Here is a 21,673-nt window from a genome sequence, read left to right as displayed (position 1 = left end):
GGGTTCGAACGGTTTTAGCACCCCCACCTCGAGACGTTTTTCCAGTTTATTCAATGTTGTTTATCCACGAACGAATTACGTTATCCGAGGGAACCGGCCTGTTGCGCGGTATGTTGACGTGGCTTCGAAAAGCACGTCGCATTTTCAATAAACTCTCACCATTCGTAGAATACACTTTTACCGCGTAGCTGCCATGTTCACCCGTCCAACAACCCATAGCAACTAAATGGCCGCACATGCAGGTGCAACGGAGCTGGCCCCTATTACCCGCACCACTCATATTCCAGCTGTCAAGGCCATCTCCAATCTGACCGCTTCACTGGCTAACCCTGTAACTTTTTTTCCTATTGCCCATTGTCTGTCTATGTTTTATTCTCTGAAAATACAAAAAGGGTACAGTCTGCTCAATAACAACTCCAGAGATTAATTAAAATCTAGGTGAACTACAAAAATCCCTTGGGAACGTTAGTATTACCTACACTTGGGTCCCAACTCTTTTGTTGGTAAGGAAAAGTCTAATATCCTGCTGACGTACTGCCCAGGAAAGTTGGTAAGTTAGTCAGTTAGCTAGCTACGAGTTGCAGAGAATAATAGTACTATTTCTTTCTTTCTCTTTTTTTTCGAGGGGACGAAGGACGAGTTAGTTCACAGGACACGTTTACATGATTACCTTTAACATCTACAACCAAACGAAGCCCAGGTTGTAATGTGAACAGTATCTATCTTTTCTCTATTTTTCCTTAATATTGTAGACAATATTATTCTTTAGTCCTACTCAAGTAACCAAATTAAAAACGATGTGTTTTTCACATGCTACCACCTTGTAAATAATGATTTGACTATGCGATATACAGTGTTCTGTAGAAGAACTAATGTTAGTTTAAATTTAAAACTTGCTTTGCTGCCAGTCAGACATCTTATGTCATTCGAAAGATGATCAAGAATTTTTTAGTGAAGGATATTGAACTCTTTTCTGAGCCGCTAACAGCTTTAATAAAGTGTGCAAAAGCTCACTTTTCTCTTAGTGTTGTAGACTCGATACACTCTTCTTATCAGACTGTAATGCATTGCTTGTAATGATATACTCTGAGGAGCCAAAGAAACTGGCACACCTGCCTACGTGCCGCTATACGACTTGGCGTCATCTCCACTGATGTCTGAAGTAGTGCTTAATGGAACTGACACCATGAATCCTGCAGGTCTGTCCCTAAATCCGTAAGAGTACGAGGGGGTGGAGGTCTCTTCTGAACAGCACGCAGTACAGTATCCCAGGTATGCTCAATAATGTTCGTATCTGGGGAGTCTGGTGGCCAGCGGAAGTGTTTTAAGTGAGAAGAGTGTTCCCAGAACCTCTATGTAGCAGTTCTGGACGTGCAGGGTGTTTTGCTGGAACTGCCGAATCGACATGATTGGATGGAGGTGATCAGACGTGATATTTACGTACGTGTCACCTGTCAGAGTCATAGTCAGATAGAGATGTACCGTATAAGGGCCCCAACTGCACACTCCACACTCCATTACAGAGCCTCCACCAGCTTGAACAGTCCCCTCCACATGCAGGGTCAATGGATTCATGAGGTTGTCTCCATACCCGTTCACGTCCGTCGTCTCGATACAACCTGACATGAGCCTCGTCCATCCAGGAAACATGTTATCACTCATCAGCAATCCAATGTCGACGCTGACGGGCCTAGGCGAGGCGTAAATCTTTGTGTCGTGCAGTCATCAAAGGTCCACGAGTGCGCCTTCTGCTCCCAAAGCTCACGTCGATGATATTTCGTTGAGTGGTTCACACGCTGACACCCCTTGATGGCCCAGCATTGAAATCTGCAGCACTTTGGATGGGGTTGCACTTCTGCCACGTTGAACGGTTCTCTTCTTTACCCGGCTGCAGCGATGTCGGAGATTTGATGTTTTACCACACTTCTCATATTCCGGTACGCTGGGTCCCAACGCTCATGCGCCGACTATAACATCACGTTGTAACAGTAATAACCGATCTAACAATTGCACCAAACACTTGTTGTCTTATATAGGCGTTGCCTATTGTAGCGCCGTATTCTGCCTGTTTACGTATCTCTGTATTTGAATACGCATGCCTATACGCGTTTCAGACTAGCTTCAGTGTATTTTGTAGTGAAATAAAAAATTCTCCTCTCTGACGTGAAATTACATGAAGATTAATAACAGAATGGACCTATACTGGGCACCAGACTGAAGTGAATTGAGAATTCTTTGATCTCTTGCATGAATTGACATGAAGATTACTACGTATCTATATTGCCCTGCGTTGGGCGCCAGAAATTAAGCGGCATCAATAACCAAGGAAACTCAAACAGCAAAACGCTAAGCGATTAAGGGGTTGAAAAGCAAATGGAACAGATTGTTTAAGTGAATAAAACATGGAATGAGAGCATTTATTTTAGTAGCGTTTACACACAAAACAAAACATAGTATCAAAAATTTCAGGGCCGAATTCACTAAGCTTGGAGATTAATCGTCTCACCATTCTTCATATTCATTTATCGTGTGGTGATGACGACGGGAGGCGCTGATCTGGACAACCCGTCACTTCGGAGCTTTGCTATGGCGAGCCGGAAGCTGTCTTAGGTGGCCAGCGCCTGTGTAACGAGGGCCCGCAACACACACCGTGTGCTATCGTAGCCGAAGTACCGTTATCAGGGTGTCGGAAGGTGGATGTTAGGCAATGTGACCCTTAAGTTCTCTCGCTTCCGCGCTGTCTCACTGTCTCCCCTCTTTCCTTCTCTTCACTCTCCTAAGCTCACTAAATTCTCGAACTTTTCTCCTCATGGAGTTGTCACTAGCGGACTAAATTTGCAATGCTGCCCAACGGCTGATTGCCGTCTCGTAACCACGGCTGCCAGTGATGGGTTGAACTCTCCTAGCTTTCGTGGGATACTGTGTGACTAGAGAATAGGCGTACCTCTTCTGTTGTCACTCATGACTATTCCCAGAATAGGTGGCACATTATTCTCATGTTTCTCTGTATTCATAAGTTGCTGTGAATGTAGCCACACTCGACTTCTTTGTAACGGCTTTCTCTGCCCGGACATTCTCATCGTTGTGCTTAATCTAAGAGTACGTTGATATTTTTTAAGCAGGCTGATTTCTTCTGTAGTTCTTTAGCCTTACACGCCTCCCTGTGTAAATTCTTGGCGCCTTTATGTGTGTGCTCTTGTATCAATGGCTACAGGGGTTCATTAATTTTCGGCACTCGTCTCAGTTTCCGTCAGGCTCTTTGCAATGTGTTCATTTTTAAGCGAGGCGAAGGCATCCTCCAGCCGACCACCTGAGTGAGTACATAATGCATCTCTGGCGCTCGTCCTATGGCGTCTGACTTTGCCATCTTCCTGGCCATTGGCACTGTGAGTCAACAAAAGAGGGCCCCAGCGGAGGTATCACAATATCATGTTTTTGTCAGGATGTACAGGTAAATATGTGGAGCATTTTATACTATTTTCTGACACCTGATAACATGCTACATAAACTGCTGGTGTAAGTATTTACATTACTGGCCATTAAAATTGCTACACCAGGAAGAAATGCAGATGATAAACGGGTATTCATTGGACAAATATATCATACTAGAACTGAGATATGATGACTTTTCACGCAATTTGGGTGGATCGATGCTGAGAAATCAGAACCCAGAACAACCACCTCTGGCCGTAATAACGGCTTTGATACGCCTGGGCATTGCGTCAAACAGAGATTGGGTGGCGTGCACAGGTACAGCTGCACATGCAGCTTCAATACGATATCACAGTTCATCAAGAGTAGTGACTGGCGATTTGTGACGAGCCAGTTGCTCGGCCACCATTGACCGGACGTTTTCAGTTGGTAAGAGATCAGGAGAATGTGTTGGACAGGGCAACAGTCGAATATTTTCTGGATCCAGAAAGGCCCGTACAGGACCTGCAACATAAAGTTGGACATTATCTTGCTGAAATGTAGGGTTTCGCATGGATCGAATGAAGGGAAGAGCCTCGGGTCGTAACACATCTCAAATGTAACGTCCACTGTTCAATGTGCCGTCAATGCGAAGAAGAGATGACCGAGAAGTGTAACTAATGGTACCCCTTACCATCACGCTGCGTGATACGGCAGTATGGCGAAGAGGAATACATGCTTCCAATGTGCGTTCACGGCGATGTCGCCAAACACGGATGCGACCATCATGATACTGTAAACAGAACCTGGATTCATCCGAAAAACATGACGTTTTGCCATTCGTGCACCCATGTTCGTCGTTGAGTACACCATCGCAGGCACTCCTGTCTGTGATGCAGCGTCAAGGGTAACCGCAACCATGGTCTCCGAGCTGATAGTCCATGCTGCTGCAAACGTCGTCGAACTGTTCGTGCAGATGGTTGTTGTCTTGCAAACATCCCCATCTGTTGACTCAGGGATCGAGACGTGGCTGCACGATCCCTTACAGCCATGCGGATAAGATGCCTATCATCTCGACTGCTAGTGATACAAGACCGCTGGGATCCAGCACGGCGTTCCGTATTACCCTCCTGAACCCACCGATTCCATATTCTGGTAACAGTTATTGGATCTCGAACAACGCGAGCAGCAATGTCGCGATACGATAAACTGCAATCGTGATAGGTTATAATCCGACCCTTATCAAAGTCGGAAAGGTAATGGTACGCATTTCTTCTCCGTATAGTAGGCATCACAACAACGTTTCACCGGGCAACGCTGGTCAATTGCTGTTAGTGTATGAGAAACTTTCCTCATGTCAGCACGTTGTAGGTGTCACCACCGGCGCCAACCTCGTATGAATGCTCTGAAAAGCTAATCATTTACATATCACAGAATATTCTTCCTGTGGTTAAATTTCGCATCTGTAGCACGTCATCCTCGCGGTGTAGCAATTTTAAGGGCCAGTAGTGTACGATACTGCAGTGCCTGTGTTGTTCAGAGGTACAATGCAACGCTTCTGGACAACCATCAGCTGTCTAACGGAATAACGACAATGAAAATTTGTACTGTACTGTGACTCGAACCCGTATTTCCTACTTATCGCTACTGGTCGCCTTATCATTAAGTTATCCGTCACGCTTTATGGCCAGGCCCAAAGTTCCATATGTCATCAACCATGTGACTAGAACCACCACTTGTACGTCCATAATGTATATTCCCATACAGGTGAGACTCTTTAGTCGTAAGTTCCTCAGTGTCGGTAGATAAATATGATACTGCAGTGTCTGTGTTGTTGGGAAGTACGATTCAATGCCTGTATTTATCATCCAAACCGATAAATTAACTTTCGATTTAAATGTCTCCCAAGTACAGGACTATACAAAACAGAAGTACGAGCGCAGACTGTAGACACATGGTTGACGACATTTTATGGAAGTTTCGGTGAAGCATGCTCGGGTAGCCTAATGGGAAGGAGACCACTCGCGATAGGTGGGAAATACGGGGTCGAGTCCTGGTACTGCATAAATTTTCACTGTTGTCATTCCATTATATAGCTGATGGTTTTCATATTCGAAACTGCGAATGCATTTTATCTAGTACAGAGTTAGAAATAGCGTTTTTTCTCGAAATTTAGCGAGATTCTGTTTTCATAGAACAACTTGATACTAATGGTACTAGGGAACTTTAGCATTACAACTGTACTTATTTAATTTTTTCGACTTTATTTTCGTCGCTTTCAATACACCTGCCCATCCTCCAAAACCAGTTCCTAAACCAGTCTCCCCAAGTTTATATAGGGAGCAAGGCACAATCGTTGTCCCAAGCCCTGCGGAGGTCATGATCAATTGAAAACTGCACTCGTCACAACTATTAATTCTTTGAGACACATAATTAATGAAATCTTTGCTATCTCTCTAATGGGATTTTGCGGCTCTCGAGGAGTTGTAGCACGGCGTAGGTGCCATCCTGTTAAATGGAGGAGGGATAAAATCAAACATTCAACAGAAAATGCATCGAAGGCACTTACATCTTTGTAGAAAAAGAAAACTTTCCAAAATAACTCGCTATTATAATGGGAAAGAGGTGTTAGCAATTCCTTTTGCTCTTGGCGGATGTGGTCCATAACAGTTTCCGGCGGAGAGCGAGAATACGCTATGGCGACACTATTCGTTAACTGATACAGAATCCATGGATTCTCATGAGTTTTGTTATTATACAAGGACACCGGTCAATGTCGAAAAAACCTTGCTCACTGTTTGACCTCGATAATTAATTCCTTACGAACGCAAAGAGTCTAGATTCTGTTGACTTTTCATATAATGGAGGATTTTCTTGACAATGTTTATCGTCTATACCTACAAAATAACATCCATTATATTCTCTACATTCTTCTAATGGTGCGATGTAGACTAAGTTTTTTCGTTCTTTAACATAGGACTCGATGCGAGCGCCTTCCCACTAAGCGAGGTCCTCTGTAAATCTATTGGCACCATCAAGCCAGTGTAAATATCATAGCAAATAGCTGTTCTAGTATTTGAATTTCGTTTCATTCATGCAGTTACCCGTACACTTAAAATTCTGTTGCAGATCAAACATGCTCAAAACTGCAACTACAAAAGAGTAAATAACATTAATAGAGAGTAAACTAAACTGTTCCGTAGAAGCAAATCTCTTATTCACTTACGAGATTCAATTAAATTTTGATGGATTTTGCTAATAGCTGGCGGTGGCGTGTATTGGCTAATTTTACTCACCTGGCCTGCTCTATTTCGCTGGTGCGACTCTGCCGCAGTTTGACCACCAGCACACGGATGATGTTCAGCAGAAACAGGAAGTTCAACTGCAGACAAGAATTCTCTAGTAAATATAACATGTGGTTCTGCTCATACAGTACGTTTAAAAACCCCGGAAGCGTCGTAGATGACGCTGAGACAAGTAAGTTAGTATAAGAGGCAGATGTCAGCAAATTCCGCAAAGGTGGATGAGAAATGTTGAACATGTGCAAAGTACAGTACAACAAAAACCTTCCGCACTCCGTCACAAGTAAATGAGTCGAGGCGCACGAGAAAGACAGGCCGCGGCGCGTACATTACGAAGGCAGTGCTTATCTCACTCGCTCGCTCAGCTCAGCAGACAAAATGAGTTTCTAAACTCGCACCTGGGCGTGTACCTACTACCGAGAATTACATCTTCTACTGGAGTCTGCTATTATGAAGTCTTACTGATTAGCGTTACTACAACGAAATTTAACATCAATTCTTGAAATAAAAGGTATAACGGCTTGTTTGTAACATTTAGTCTCACCTGCTTAACAGTACTCATTTCATGCTAGATGTCTTGCCTTACGCAACTAATGATCCCTTTGACATGATTTTAATTTTATTGTACCCCAGTACAGTTGTAAAGAATTATTAGTACGCCTTTGTACTCTCTATCATTGTAAGACTAATAACAATAAAATTCCATAATAATGGATTTCAGAAGAAGATGAAATTCTCGTTTGAACATACACACCCAGTTTCGAGTTAACAGGTTTAGAAAGGCAGTTTTTCTGCTGAGTTTAGCGATCGAGCTCAGCCTACCTTCGTGACGTATGCACTGCGGCCTGTCTTTCTCGTATGAGTATAAGCTTCCGAAATGCATCGTTACGAGTGAATGACCTGCGATTTCTTTATTAAAGAATGTCTAACGACAACAAAAGTGACAGAAGGGAACACACAGAAAAGAATAACAGCTTTTCCTTAGTTTCAGCGACTACAATAATTTCGGTCTCCTACGTTCGCAACACATCACATTTAAAAGAGGTTTTCAAAATTAGCATCGTCTAATGGAATGCAAGTATAGCATTGCACAATAATCCCTTCACTCCCATGGCCAAACGGTGCACGTGAAGTGAGGTACGTCATCAAGTGACGTGAGGTGTTCAACATTTCTTGTCTACTTTTAGAGTATTTCCCGACATTTTCGACCCCGTCTGTCTTGTACTGCATTACTTGTCTGATCGTCATCTTCGTAACTTAGGGCGTTTTTAAACGTTAGTAAGGATCACCCTGTACAGTTTAACGTTACAAATTTGATAATAATAAATTGATACAACGTAGTGATTGTGAATGTTGTTTACATCCATATTCCGAAAACTACGGCCGGAACTATGCGGTAGGCTTAACTTGCAATAGTCTGCATGGACACTCGATCACAGTTGTTAATCAAAAGACTAGCAGTGTACTGGACAAATTGAGTACATAATCCATGCCCTAACCCATACTGGTATGATAAATGTGAAAGTATGTCAGTCCGTACACGATTTCACGACCAAACCGCTGAACATACAGGTGATCCAAAACTCTGTTAACATTCGAAAATTCAATACTTCACGGAATAACGTAGTCAGAGAGGTAAAAATAGACACATACGCTTGAAATGAAATGGGGTTTTATGGAAACCTAAGAAAGTACACAAAATTAGCAACAGATGGTGCTTCAGTTGATAAGAAAGCAACAATTAGCATAACGATTGGTTTTTAGCAAAGGCGACATCCACTATAACAAACGCTCAATTTTCTGGCCATCACTCCTCAACTATACCTGTAGTTGGGGGACAATGCTGTGAACAGCACAGGCAGTGTGTCGGTAGATATGGTGATAAATTACGCTTGGATGTAGTATTTTAGCGCTGCTAATGAGATAGGACGATCGCGGCAGATTCGCGACTTTAGATAACTCCACAACCAGTAGTCACACTGATAGAGGTCTAGAGACCTCGGAACGCAAACATGACGGAAGTGGCGGTTCATCACGCGATCCTCGCCCGGCTACGTACGCAAGAGACCTTCACAAGTGTAGTAGCTATGTGACGCTGAACGTCATCCTGCCTAAAAGTCGTACGTTCCAGCGGGTGTGACTGTAGGATTTCCCGGCATATACTGCTGGTGAAGGTTTCTCGGGTCTCCAGCCGGGTGGCAGCGTTGATATATCGCGACGTTTCTCTAGAAGATGGGTAGTATGACACTTCCGGACACCTCGCGATATATCAACTCTACCACCCGGCTGCATACCCGAGAAACCTTCATCTTCCAGCAGGTGTTTCTCAGCCAGGCTATGGATGATGTTATTCTGTAGCAAATCGACGTACCTCACACCCGTCACGCCAATAGCTTTAAAATCAGCACCCAACGTTTCCACGAAGAAATAGGGTCGGATAACGACTGATGTGGGAAATCTATACCACACTTTGACCTTCCCGTCATGCAAAGAGGATTCCATAAAAGTTCTTGGTTTTTCGTTAGCCGAAATTCTCCCGTTATTGGTGTTCACCTGCGGCGTCACTAACGTTTTACCGTCCAGAACCATCTGCTTGTCGGGTTTTGCACTCGGTTTTGGTTTCAGTCAAGCATCTATGTCATTTCAGGCGCGTGTGTCAAGTTTCGTCTGCTCACTACATTCTGTGAATCAGTGCCTTTTTCGAACATTAACAGACTGTTGGGTCAACCTGTATTTTGATGAAATGTAATGTAGAGATAGCTTATACTTTGAGAAATTACAAGGATTACCCCAATAAATAATATGAAAAAAGTTGGCTCACATCACGAATTATGTTACCCGAACAGGCAGACACGTGAGAGCCCCTGACATTTTTTCACGTAAAATGGCTTACTCACCATCTCTCATCATGAAAACTGACATACGACCGCAGCAGCGGATCACAGCGAGTAAGTAGATATTAGCAGCCAATGATCCGTTCTACGCCCTAGTGTAGGGAAAATGACAAAGACACATAGTAACTAAATCAGAGGACCGGAAAATTACGAACGAATCCGTAACTAGAGGGTGGGCAAAAGGAAATGTCCTGGAATAAACTCCATGCACCCTAAGGCAGGCAACCTAACTCTCATCACTTGCACTGCTTGTCAATATCTAACGAACAACTGACACTTCTTAAGAAACGACTGTCAACTGCTACCCAACAACCGACAGTTGCTGCAGAGCACATCGCCAAGTTTATTAAACGGAAATTTTGAGGCCGGGACGTGTTAACTGCTGCCAAGCTTTTGCCGAAAGCTTTTTGTGCCTTCGGCAGTTCATGCAGCAAAGTGTTTGACGAAGCTTGTTGAGGATACGATTAGTTTAGTATTCGCTGTGGTACGTCAACATATCTGCAAGATATCATCTGAGTGGTTATTATCGTGAATGAACAGTTGGACGCCTCCACGCCGGTCAAAATGTCACTATTGTGGTCACAGCAATGGATGTGTCCAAAGATGTCAGCTCGCTATTAACCCTCCGTTACTCGCGCGAAAATTCGTGACATGGTCACTCGCGCGGATGACATGTGTCATCCACAAAGCAGGCGGTCTATTTGTATTCTTTGAGCCGTCTTCATGACTTATTTTATGACTTTTTATTAAATCTACATATAATGCATTTAATATTCGTACACAATATAATATATTCTAACGTTTGAAACAGTTTGGCCATTCGAAGAACAATATCTTCAGCTGAACTACTGGCATTACATCGTCCCCTCTGGTTGCTTACCGACGTGCGGCTCTAAATTCAGAGTATAAACTGTTTTTACATCAACCAAAGATAACACTTTTAACCCATACTTTACTGGTATGCTAGGGATTATTGCCTGAATGGAATGGAGATTTTCGTCTAAATGCCAAAAGCTGTTCGTCAACAGTAAGATATTCACTAGGTGAATATATATATAATAATATTTCTAGCAATTGTTCGTGAATAGTTCAAATACCTCTCTGATAGGAGCCAACTTGTCAGTCTCTCTGCGAACACCTCTATCACAGATATTGTCAAACCTAAAACATCTCAACAGAAACCTGAATCGGTTTTCACTTCTGCATAAACAACATGATTCAAGTCCGTTTCCCTTTGAGTTATCCTACAATTTCGATATATTCTTCCTGGAACATATCAAAGATCCACACAGATATAACAAAGCAATGAAAGCTCTGAGACGTATCACATCTGTTTCTTTAGCATCGCTTTTCCTAGAGAAGTTACCACGAACTTCATTAATGGATATATTAGTGCATGTTGCGATAATGCTTATTATGTTTTCATCCAAGAACAAATTCAGAATTTCTATTTCTGTCTCTTTTAAACGAGCTTGTACGTTAGGATCTCTACTATGCTCTGTCCGAGGTTTTTTGATTTTGACATTTCTTCCACAATCTAAAAATAAAGAGGATACTAGGTAACACGGAAGGTAACTAGAGCCAGTTTCAGTAGGTACAAATTTAAGCACATGAAAAATCGATTGAATCTAGAAAAGCAGTGAAGTAATACAGACTTACTTTGGTTCAGCTTGTGGCAGCAGAGCTCGTACAGACGACTGGTGTCCTCCAGTGTATAACAACGTTTCATAAACAATGTACCTTTCGTAACTGAAAGCCAACAATGATTGGAGCTAACTGCTGGACACTGCTGGACCACTGAGGCGTCAAATACAAAGGAAAGTGAAAGGAATAGCCTACGTATTGCCCAGGCATAAACACTTAAGCGCGTGTCTGGGATGCTCAATCCTGCCCTGTCAGACAAAATTGAGCGGGAAAGTCTTGCGGACGACGAGCGTCACCCGCGTAAGCGACGGAGGGTTAAAAACAGCAGCTGAACGTGGAAATACTATGAAGAAGGATGTCGGTGGTTGTAGGTGGAACGGGATTAATATGCAGCTCTAGGAGCGAAAAGAAACTGACGTGTCACTCCAAGGCAGATCGCTGGAGACATTGCAAGCGCCACCGGTACACGCGTCTCTGCCAGAATCATTTCGCAGCAATTAAATAAGACTGATTTGTATCTTCGGAATCCTGTTAAATGCATCCAGCTTAAGTCACACCATCGCCGAGAAACAGTTCATTGCAGTAGGGAGCATGCTGGTATGGACCAGCAACAGTGGTCCAGAGTGATGTTCTCCGAAGAACCCCGCTTCACTATGCTAGTGAATCTGTTCACAAGTTAGTGTGGAGGGGGCGGTGGGGGGGGGGGGGGGGGACATTACACCAATAGAATGTTCATGAACGTCACCGATGTGGTCCAGGCAGACATTAGGCAATGTGGACGAATACCGCTACACATATTTGTGTGAGGTACTGACCATACTGGACCACTGAGGCGTCAAATACAAAGGAAAGTGAAAGGAATAGCCTACGTATTGCCCAGGCATAAACACTTAAGCGCGTGTCTGGGATGCTCTTGCCAAACCCGTTTCTCAACGAACAGCCCCTTCCGGAACCGTGCAAGAACTGAAAGTCGCCTTCGGAGAGGAGTAGGACGATACTCCTAAGGACTCCTCAACAGCTTGGGAGCCAGCATGAACAACAACGCAAAATGTGCACCAATGCCTGAGGATTCCACTGGGTGTCTGGTATCGACCGTTATTTTGAATGTCTTACCTGTGTCAGACATGAAGAGTATTTAAATCTGTTATCTTGCTTTCACATGTGATGAAATCTGTACCACTTTTCGTTATAAACATACCACTGCACCTCTGTTACTTATGTATTGTTTTCAAATTGTCTTTTATTTTTAGTGATTATTCTAGTCCAACAATGTCTCTGTTTTTTTTTTTTTTTGCGGTTGTCAAGCAGTATTTCTTTTTTTCTTTCTGTACCCTACACATATACAACAATAATCGTACCTCATCGACTGACTTTCAACCAGCTCATCCGAATGACAGCTGACTGAGCAGTCTTTCAACAACATGACTGAATAAAATGGCGACAGTGTAGGCTGTCTCCAGCCTCACTGAAAATATACCGTTACTCACTTCAGTTATTTGCCTCGATATTAGCGAACTGATTCGCCACTCAAGCTTCTCAGTCAGCAACATTGCAGCTAGGTGAAATCAGAACTCAAGTCTTGTGAAACTTTGAAGAGCTTTAACCCCACATTAGTGGAATCACTTCCAATGGTGCCGGAAATCTACCCCATAGGCGTCAACGTTGAGTCCAAGGAAGTAGCATACTGAATGAAGATAAGAAAAATTGGTAAGGTATTAGCCGAAGCAGGGAGGAGTATACAACACAAACGCCAAAAGAGAAGGCGGTTTGTGGACACGTTGTAGAGCATATGGAACAGTGATACGCGTCACAGAGTACCCACAGATTCTTACCCGACATCCATGGCATAGTCCAACACAACACAACTAAAGCGTGTAAATCACAGCCAAAGGAAATAACACTCTTCGGGAGTTCCCGAACACTCTGTGCTATCCTGCAGATAATTTAGACACATGAATAAGTCAGAGCAAAACCAAGACATCTTAAATAACGCAAACGATGATCCAACCGAATGGACACATTTAAATACTCTAAGAAATACAGTCTCTAATGAACTTTCTAACGAGTCTGTACGGACGATGTAACACAAGAGAGCGAGTGAATGACGCAGGCGATGAAATTGATAAAGCCGCTGACAATGCAAATCTATTTTATATGGAATAATTCACGACAGGCTCTTAGCCAGTATCATTCATATGCAACCTATAATCAAAAGAAGAAATACACTGATGGAAAAATATTTGCAACACCAATAAATACTTAATGTAGTGTTACGGAATTTCGGGAATATATCTGTCTGTGTAATATATGTAAGTGTTACCATTCCAAGATCATAGGTCAACGAAAACGTGAGACAAACCATGGCATTTGTGAAATGATGGTAAATCAATATCCCATGCAACTGCCAGAATGTTGAATGCAAGCGTCCACACGTGCATGCATTGTATTGTACATGTGCCGGAGGTCATTCGTGCGATAGACATCCATGCCTGTTGCACCGGGTAGGCCGATACAGAAACGGTTACTACTGTTTGGGATGTCGGTGAAGTTTTTGTTCAATGATGTTCCATATGTGCTCGATTGGAGACAGATCTGGTGATCGAGAAGGCCAAAAGCGACATGTCGACACTATGTAGAGCAACAGTGTTATGTGGGCTAGCGATACCCTGTTGGAAAAGATCGTCTAGTTAAGTGTTCATGAATAGCAGCACAACTGGTCGAATCACCAGACTGACGCACAAATGTGCAGTTTGGGTATGTGGGACAACCAAGAGAGAGCTTCTGCTGACATGCGGTATCACACACCACACCATAACTTCACATGTCGGCCCAGATGTGTCTACCACGCTGACAGGTAGGTCGCAGGTCCTCATCTGTCTTCGAGCCTGAACCAGTTTTGATCAGAAAACACAACAGACTGGAGGTCCATGGAGTCTGGCTCGGGGCTGTCATTGTAATAACCGATTTGTAACAGTTCGTTGCGTCACAGTGGTGCCAAATGCTGTTGAAACTGCTGCTGCAGATGCAGTACGATGCGCCCGAGCCATACGCCGAATATGGTGATCACGGAAACGTACCGACTCTCGTCTTCTTGTGACCGTACAATCTCGTGACCAAGGCTGCCAGCAATCATGTACAGTGGGTACACTCCTGCCAAGTCTTTCTGCAATATCGCAGAAGGAATATCCAGCTTCTCGTAGACCTATTACACGACTTCTTTCAAACTCAATGAGCTGCTGATAATCCACTCATTCTTGACGAACATCAATTCACCACATCCATTTTCAAATGTAGCTAACACTTAGGAGGCAACGGCCTTGCCGCAGTGGATACACAGGTTCCCGTGAGATCACCGAAGTTAAGCGCTGTCGCGCGTGGTCGACACTTGGACGGGTGACCATCCAGCCGCCATGTGCTGTTGCAATTTTTCGGGGTGCACTCAGCCTCGTGATGCCAATTGCGGAGAGTGTTGATGAAACATAGAAATAGCATCGCGATTGAAAACAACAGGCACCATGCCGACTTTTCTCGATGGAAGTAATGTCTCAAACTGTCTACGCTTTGGTCGATTCCTGGGAGACCAGTAGTAGTATCCGAAGCATATATGGAGGCATTCTGTAATCTGTGGACCTTCAGAGTGTTGATGAAACACAGAATTTACATTGTGATTGAATACAACATGCACCATGCCGACTTTTCTCCATGGGAGTACTGACTCAAACTGTCTACGCTTTGATCGATTACTGGGAGACCAGTAGTAGTATCCGAAGCACGTCTGGAGGCATTCTGTAATCTGTGGACCTTCAGAGTGTTGATGAAACACAGAAATTGCATCGGGATTGAATACAACAGGCACCATGCCGACTTTTCTCCATGGGAATAGTGTCTGAAACTGTCTACGCTTTGATCGATTCCTGGGAGACCAGTAGTAGTATCCGAAGCAGATCTGGAGGCATTCTGTAATCTGTGGACCTTCAGAGTGTTGATGAATCACAGAAATTGCATTGTGAATGAATACAACATGCACCATGCCGACTTTTCTCCATGGGAGTACTGACTCAAACTGTCTACGCTTTGATCGATTAATGGGAGGCCAGTAGTAGTATCCGAAGCATGTCTGGAGGCATTCTGTAATCTGTGGACCTTCAGGAGTAGTGGCTCCTGTCAAAGAAAACCATCGTAACGACAGGGAGAGCGGAGTGCTGACCACACGCCCCTCCTACCTGCATCCTCAACTGAGGATGATACGGCGGTCGGGTTGTCCCGATGGTTCACTTGTGGCCTGAAGACGGAGTGCCTTAACACTTAGGACCGTTACAGCGTGTATTTAAAGCAAACGTGATCTGCATCCTCATTGTGGTGCGACTAGTGTTATTCATATGCGAGTAGAAACACGCCCACCACTTTCGTTTATGCTGCACAACTCCTTCTTGGTGTTGCGATTATTTTTTCCATCAGTGTGCATGTGCAACTGATGCGTTACATTTTATATGATTGTTATTTTATCAGCGTTAGAGAAGTGGCATTAGATCAGCAGTTTTGGATGTCAAAGGCAGCAGCCAAACAGGAGTGCAGGGCTGGAAACTCTCTCAAAAATCTACTCTCTTGTTGGTTTAAGTTGTCGGAATTTCTTTCCTGTTATACAGTGACTGACAAAAAAAAAAGTGAACCACCTGGATGGGAGGAGGAAACCGAACGAAACTTGCCTGGTTCATAGAGTACGTGATGTTATTTCAGTGATTACAAAGTCGAATCAAATTTACAAAGAACTTCAGAGTATCAGCCCTCTATTCAAAATGACGTTACACTCCATCTGACCTGGATCCATGCAGCGTCTTTCTGTTGGGAAGAGTATCATTGTCAGGAAGTTTTTGTATCCCGTCCTAAGGTCATTGGCCCGCGTGTGATGGATGTTGATTTTATATGCTTTATACTGGCAGTGGGATGGAGTGAGAGGACGAGCTGGCCCCTCATATGTCCTGTCCGGGACAGATTTAGGTATCTTCTTAACCGTGGAATTATCATGCAGCCAGTTCAGACTCATATGCCATTGGGAAACGAGTATCACGATACTGTTACATTAGAGGTATATTGGAAGATACAGGCTGTCGATAACGTACTGTTCTGAGGTCAGAGTTCGCTGAATTACCCTACCAGACACGATCTGAAGTAACAGACTCACTCCCTGACCCAAGGATTAACACTGCTGTGCTTCACTAACGTATGGGAAGAATGTGACCTCCCCCAGGTCTCCGACATACTCGCTATGTTCACCCGGGATGGTGAAGAATCGCGTTTCATTACTGAACATGATGCGACACCGTTCTTCGGCAGCCCATGCTTTCGGGTAACGGCACTAATCAAAGCTTAGCCCTTCTTTTGTGGTGTCATCGGCAGCATAGACATTCCGGCTGCTGTTAGACTCCTGCCAATGGTGCGGGATGACACATTCTGTTGCAGGGAGTCTCTTACTTGCTCTCGGATGACAAGCGCACGTGCTAACGGATTACGATGTGCTTGGTGCACAATACGGCAGTCATTCATTCCGGTGGTCAGACTTTGTTAGCAAGAAACTTGACTGCGTGTGTGCTTGCCCTCACGTTCTCATGGAGCCCAGAAGGCCCAACGGTACTGACTGACCGCCGTGTCATCCTCAACCCATAGGAGTCACGGGATGTGGATATGGAGGGGAAAGTGATCATTACACCGCTCTCCCTGTCGTATGTCAGTTTACGAGACCGGAGCCGCTACTTATCAGTAAAGTAGCTCCACAGTTTGCCTCATAAGAGTTGACTGCACAACGCTTCCTAACAGCGCTCGGTAGACCGGATGGTCACCCATCCAAGTGCTAGCCCAGCCCTACAGCGCTTAACTTCGGTGACCTCACAGGAACCGATGTTATCACTGCTGCAAGGCTGTTGACAAACATTGTTACCGCTGTCACATCCAGATGGCCAGCAAATCTGGATACTGTCGTGGGCTTCACAGTGATCGCTCAACGTCTGACGCCTGTTACCCGATTACATATGCATTACATGGACTGGTAACAACATTAATGTACTCTGGTTGCTATCAGAGCGAGTTGCAACTGTAATAATTTACATACCCACCAGTGGTGTCACGTTTTCTTGTTATACTGACATTCGACGAAGTTTTCTAGGTGCCTTACGCGTTTTTGTCAGGGACTGTGTTTTCTATAGCGTTTATTTTACCTCTCAAAAAATCCATGTCTTTCTTTTGTCTTCTCAAAGAATCCTTCAGTAGGAATAGGTTAAGTGTGACTTCAGGTTATTACATACTGTTAATGTTGAAGAGTATATACAAAATAAAGTTCATATGGTTAACTGATGCGTGTTTAATTGTTTATGGGCCTTTGCTGCTAACCAATACAAATGTTCAAAAGGAAATGAGAGAGAACTTCAACCTGTCATGTAATTGGCAAGGAATGATAATTAAATAAACAATTGTATGTAGATAAATAAATAACTCTGAAAAATAATCTACAATTACCGTTACTCCTCATTGTCCACATGTGGTCGAAATCGAAGAAAGAAAGAAAGGAGAATAGGAACAAGAAGAAGAAACCTCAGTAGTTCCTTTTCTGTTGCGTTTTATATTTATCTTTGCTTAACAAAAGAAATATACCAGTACATTTTCTTTGCACGGGTTATGGACTCTTGCTGAAATCATTATGTAATAATCATAACATCAGCTATATTGTGGGTCAAAAAACTGTTTTTCATATGACCATGATTTTTGTTTTCAAATTCATTTTCTAGTGTTATACGACTGCAAAGCTAACACCTTTGAGATAAATATTTTGTAGTACACTACTGACGCTTGTAAGTTTGTGTTTGTCCTGTGGATATTATCATTGGGCATGAGACAATATTTGATACTGAATGTGCAACATGTGAACGTTCCTTCGTATTCAGTTCACATGCATAGCAACTAATTTCATCGTTAACATAAATAATTCCTACAGACCAGAACAATGTTCATGTACTGACTTCCAAGTTTGTTTTTGGGGCTTTTGGAAGTCTTCTCCATGTTCCCGTGAACTTAATTTTGTCTGTTGCAGCAGTCTCTAGTGAATGGAAGCACACGAACAACTGTGTCGATGTCCTTTGTGTTTTCGACGTTAGCCTTCTGCTCTGTCTGATAGCGACCATACACACCAGGAGGGACAAACAAGCGTTGTACTCGTCAACTCATCTGTTCCGTACACAACCTGGTAATTTCCGCTACAAAATCCTCAAAACCAAGTCGCTCAATTTATGTAGCGATAGTGACATTTAAATTTGCCATGCATACGGACAGTTACGTTTTAGGTATTATTTATCGAATAATTGTCTCATTTCATCTTAATTAGTCGACTGTGGAAAGGCATCGAACGAACAAGCATAAGGATTTCACGTCCTGATGACGATCACTGAAGACAAGGCACGAACATGGAGTAGGGAATATGGAGAAGGAAGTCTGCCGTGTCAATTCGTCAGAGGAACCAGTCCAGCATTCACCATTTAGCCATTTTGGACAACAAAGAAAAACTTAGATGTAGATGATCGAACAGTGATTTGAGCCTTTGCCCTCATCAACGCGATTCTTGTGTGTTAGCGCTGCTCTGTTTAGCTTAGTCGAAGGAATCGAAGTCCGTTCGCCCAAGAACAATAGGATTTGTATTAAAAGAGCTATAACATTTGACAGCCGGCCAGCACCACGTAACGCACTGAAAGTGACGAATGAAAACGGATCTGCTGTATCATATTGCTTAACAAATGAGGTACTGAAACAATTGCCTAATAAAAGACATTCAATGTTTTTCATTTCCAAGTGTCTCTCAAATGCAAAGACTACAAACTTCTGGTAGGAAGTCTATGGTCTTACACCTCAGTGCTGAAATACTCCTCAAGCGTACTGAAGTAGGTTTCCAGGCACATGAGCCTAATTGGAGCAACGTAATTACGTTTGGTTCTTCCCAAAGCAACTAGATTCTGTACCCTAGAGCTTGGTAATTATAGCGTAGATCTGATCTGTTCTTTGTCTTTTAATCAAAAGCAATCACAGGACTAAACCATATACGTCCCCTCTAAGGTATTGGTAATTCCGAACGAAAAAGACACAAAATGCATTTCTTATCACCAGTAAATCTTCAACACGGTCTCTACTTTCTTGCGATGTCGTTAAACTGAAAGGTAAACATACGTCACCCAAAATCTGGTTTCTTGATGGTAAGCAATTATTGTGCGCGACAGTCTGCCGGATGCAGCTACGGTGGACACAAATATTTCCAAGTTCAGTTTTTGACAGCGCATGACATGGACTCCTTTAGCAGCTACGGGGTAATAGTCCACGGATGTTATACGTACGTCTGTTTAACAAATATGATAAAATATTTTCCTTGATATCAGTTAGTTTCTCTTAAAAATTATCCGTTAAATGAGTAAGTAAATAAAATCAAAGAAGTAGGAGAAAATAAGATAAGTCTAATAAAATGTGTTAGTGTCGTACTTGACTCTAAACTCACCACTATAACGCCAAGGCGGGGACCCTCCAGAATCCAGAAATATGGCGTCAGGTTGTATCCCCACCAGCACCTGAAACAGTGCGTGAAGTACGGTACTTTTTTGCTCTGTAGCCTGCAGGTTCTGGATGAAAAATATATACAGATTTATCCTAATTCGCCCGATTTTAATACATAATTAGTATCGTACGGATATACGGAAAGAAATACTCACTATCAAATATAGAAAATTTATCTCTACAAATATTATACACTCCTGGGAATGGAAAAAAGAACACATTGACACCGGTGTGTCAGACCCACCATACTTGCTCCGGACACTGCGAGAGGGCTGTACAAGCAATGATCACACCCACAGCACAGCGGACACACCACGAACCGCGGTGTTGGCCGTCGAATGGCGCTAGCTGCGCAGCATTTGTGCACCGCCGCCGTCAGTGTCAGCCAGTTTGCCGTGGCATACGGAGCTCCATCGCAGTCTTTAACACTGGTAGCATGCCGCGACAGCATGGACGTGAACCGTATGTGCAGTTGACGGACTTTGAGCGAGGGCGTATAGTGGGCATGCGGGAGGCCGGGTGGACGTGCCGCTGAATTGTTCAACACGTTGGGCGTGAGGTCTCCACAGTACATCGATGTTGACGCCAGTGGTCGGTGGAAGGTGAACGTGCCCGTCGACCTGGGACCAGACCGCAGCGACGCACGGATGCACGCCAAGACCGTAGGATCCTTCGCAGTGCCGTAGGGGACCGCACCGCCACTTCCCAGCAAATTAGGGACACTGTTGCTCCTGGGGTATCAGCGAGGACCATTCGCAACCGTCTCCATGAAGCTGGGCTACGGTCCCGCACACCTTTAGGCCGTCGTCCGCTCCCGCCCCAACATCGTGCAGCCCGCCTCCAGTGGTGTCGCGACAGGCGTGAATGGAGGGACGAATGGAGACGTGTCGTCTTCAGCGATGAGAGTCGCTTCTGCCTTGGTGCCAATGATGGTCGTATGCGTGTTTGGCGCCGTGCAGGTGAGCGACACAATCAGGACTGCATACGACCGAGGCACACAGGGCCAACACCTGGCATCATGGTGTGGGAAGCGATCTCCTACACTGGCCGTACACCTCTGGTGATCGTCGAGGGGACACTGAATAGTGCACGGTACATCCGAACCGTCATCGAACCCATCGTTCTACCATTCCTAGACCGGCAAGGGAACTTGCAGTTCCAACAGGACAATGCACGTCCGCATGTATCCCGTGCCACCCAACGTGCTCTAGAAGGTGTAAGTCAACTACCCTGGCCAGCAAGATCTCCGGATCTGTCCCCCATTGAGCATGTTTGGGACTGGATGAAGCGTCGTCTCACGCGGTCTGCACGTCCAGCACGAACGCTGGTCCAACTGAGGCGCCAGGTGGAAATGGCATGGCAAGCCGTTCCACAGGACTACATCCAGCATCTCTACGATCGTCTCCATGGGAGAATAGCAGCCTGCATTGCTGCGAAAGGTCGATATACACTGTACTAGTGCCGACATTGTGCATGCTCTGTTGCCTGTGTCTATGTGCCTGTGGTTCTGTCAGTGTGATCATGTGATGTATCTGGCCCCAGGAATGTGTCAATAAAGTTTCCCCTTCCTGAGACAATGAATTCACGGTGTTCTTATTTCAATTTCCAGGAGCGTATGTATGACGCTCTTTCTTAAACAGAACGTTTCGCAGGGGTTTAGTCATGAGTGGAGAGGGTGCGATTTGCTTTCAACGTAAAGACATTCAGCTTCGGAAGCTACTACTTGTAGGATACTGAAAATATACTTGCTCAGTGTCTAATACCATGACAAGACTTTATGATGCCAGATAAACTGTTTGTGTATTTGCGGTACGGGTGACCTCTTATTCCGTGAGTGAT

At 44.1% G+C, this 21,673-nt stretch overlaps 1 protein-coding gene across 1 annotated transcript in view; it reads right to left on the bottom strand.

Moving 5' to 3' along the window:
• LOC126334547 (PDF receptor-like) overlaps positions 1-21,673 on the bottom strand; it is a 466,998-nt gene that overhangs the window by 38,583 nt on the left and 406,742 nt on the right. Inside the window, exons 9-10 of the mRNA XM_049996914.1 lie at positions 19,779-19,848; positions 6,708-6,793 (exon numbers count right to left, since the gene is read on the bottom strand). Coding sequence (XP_049852871.1) covers positions 6,708-6,793; positions 19,779-19,848 — 156 coding nt within the window. The remainder of the gene's footprint in view (positions 1-6,707; positions 6,794-19,778; positions 19,849-21,673) is intronic.

This window comes from Schistocerca gregaria, chromosome 2 (genome assembly GCF_023897955.1).
Source record: "Schistocerca gregaria isolate iqSchGreg1 chromosome 2, iqSchGreg1.2, whole genome shotgun sequence".
In the NCBI taxonomy this organism is placed as follows: domain Eukaryota; kingdom Metazoa; phylum Arthropoda; class Insecta; order Orthoptera; family Acrididae; genus Schistocerca; species Schistocerca gregaria.
This window is presented reverse-complemented; position numbering and strand designations above follow the sequence as displayed.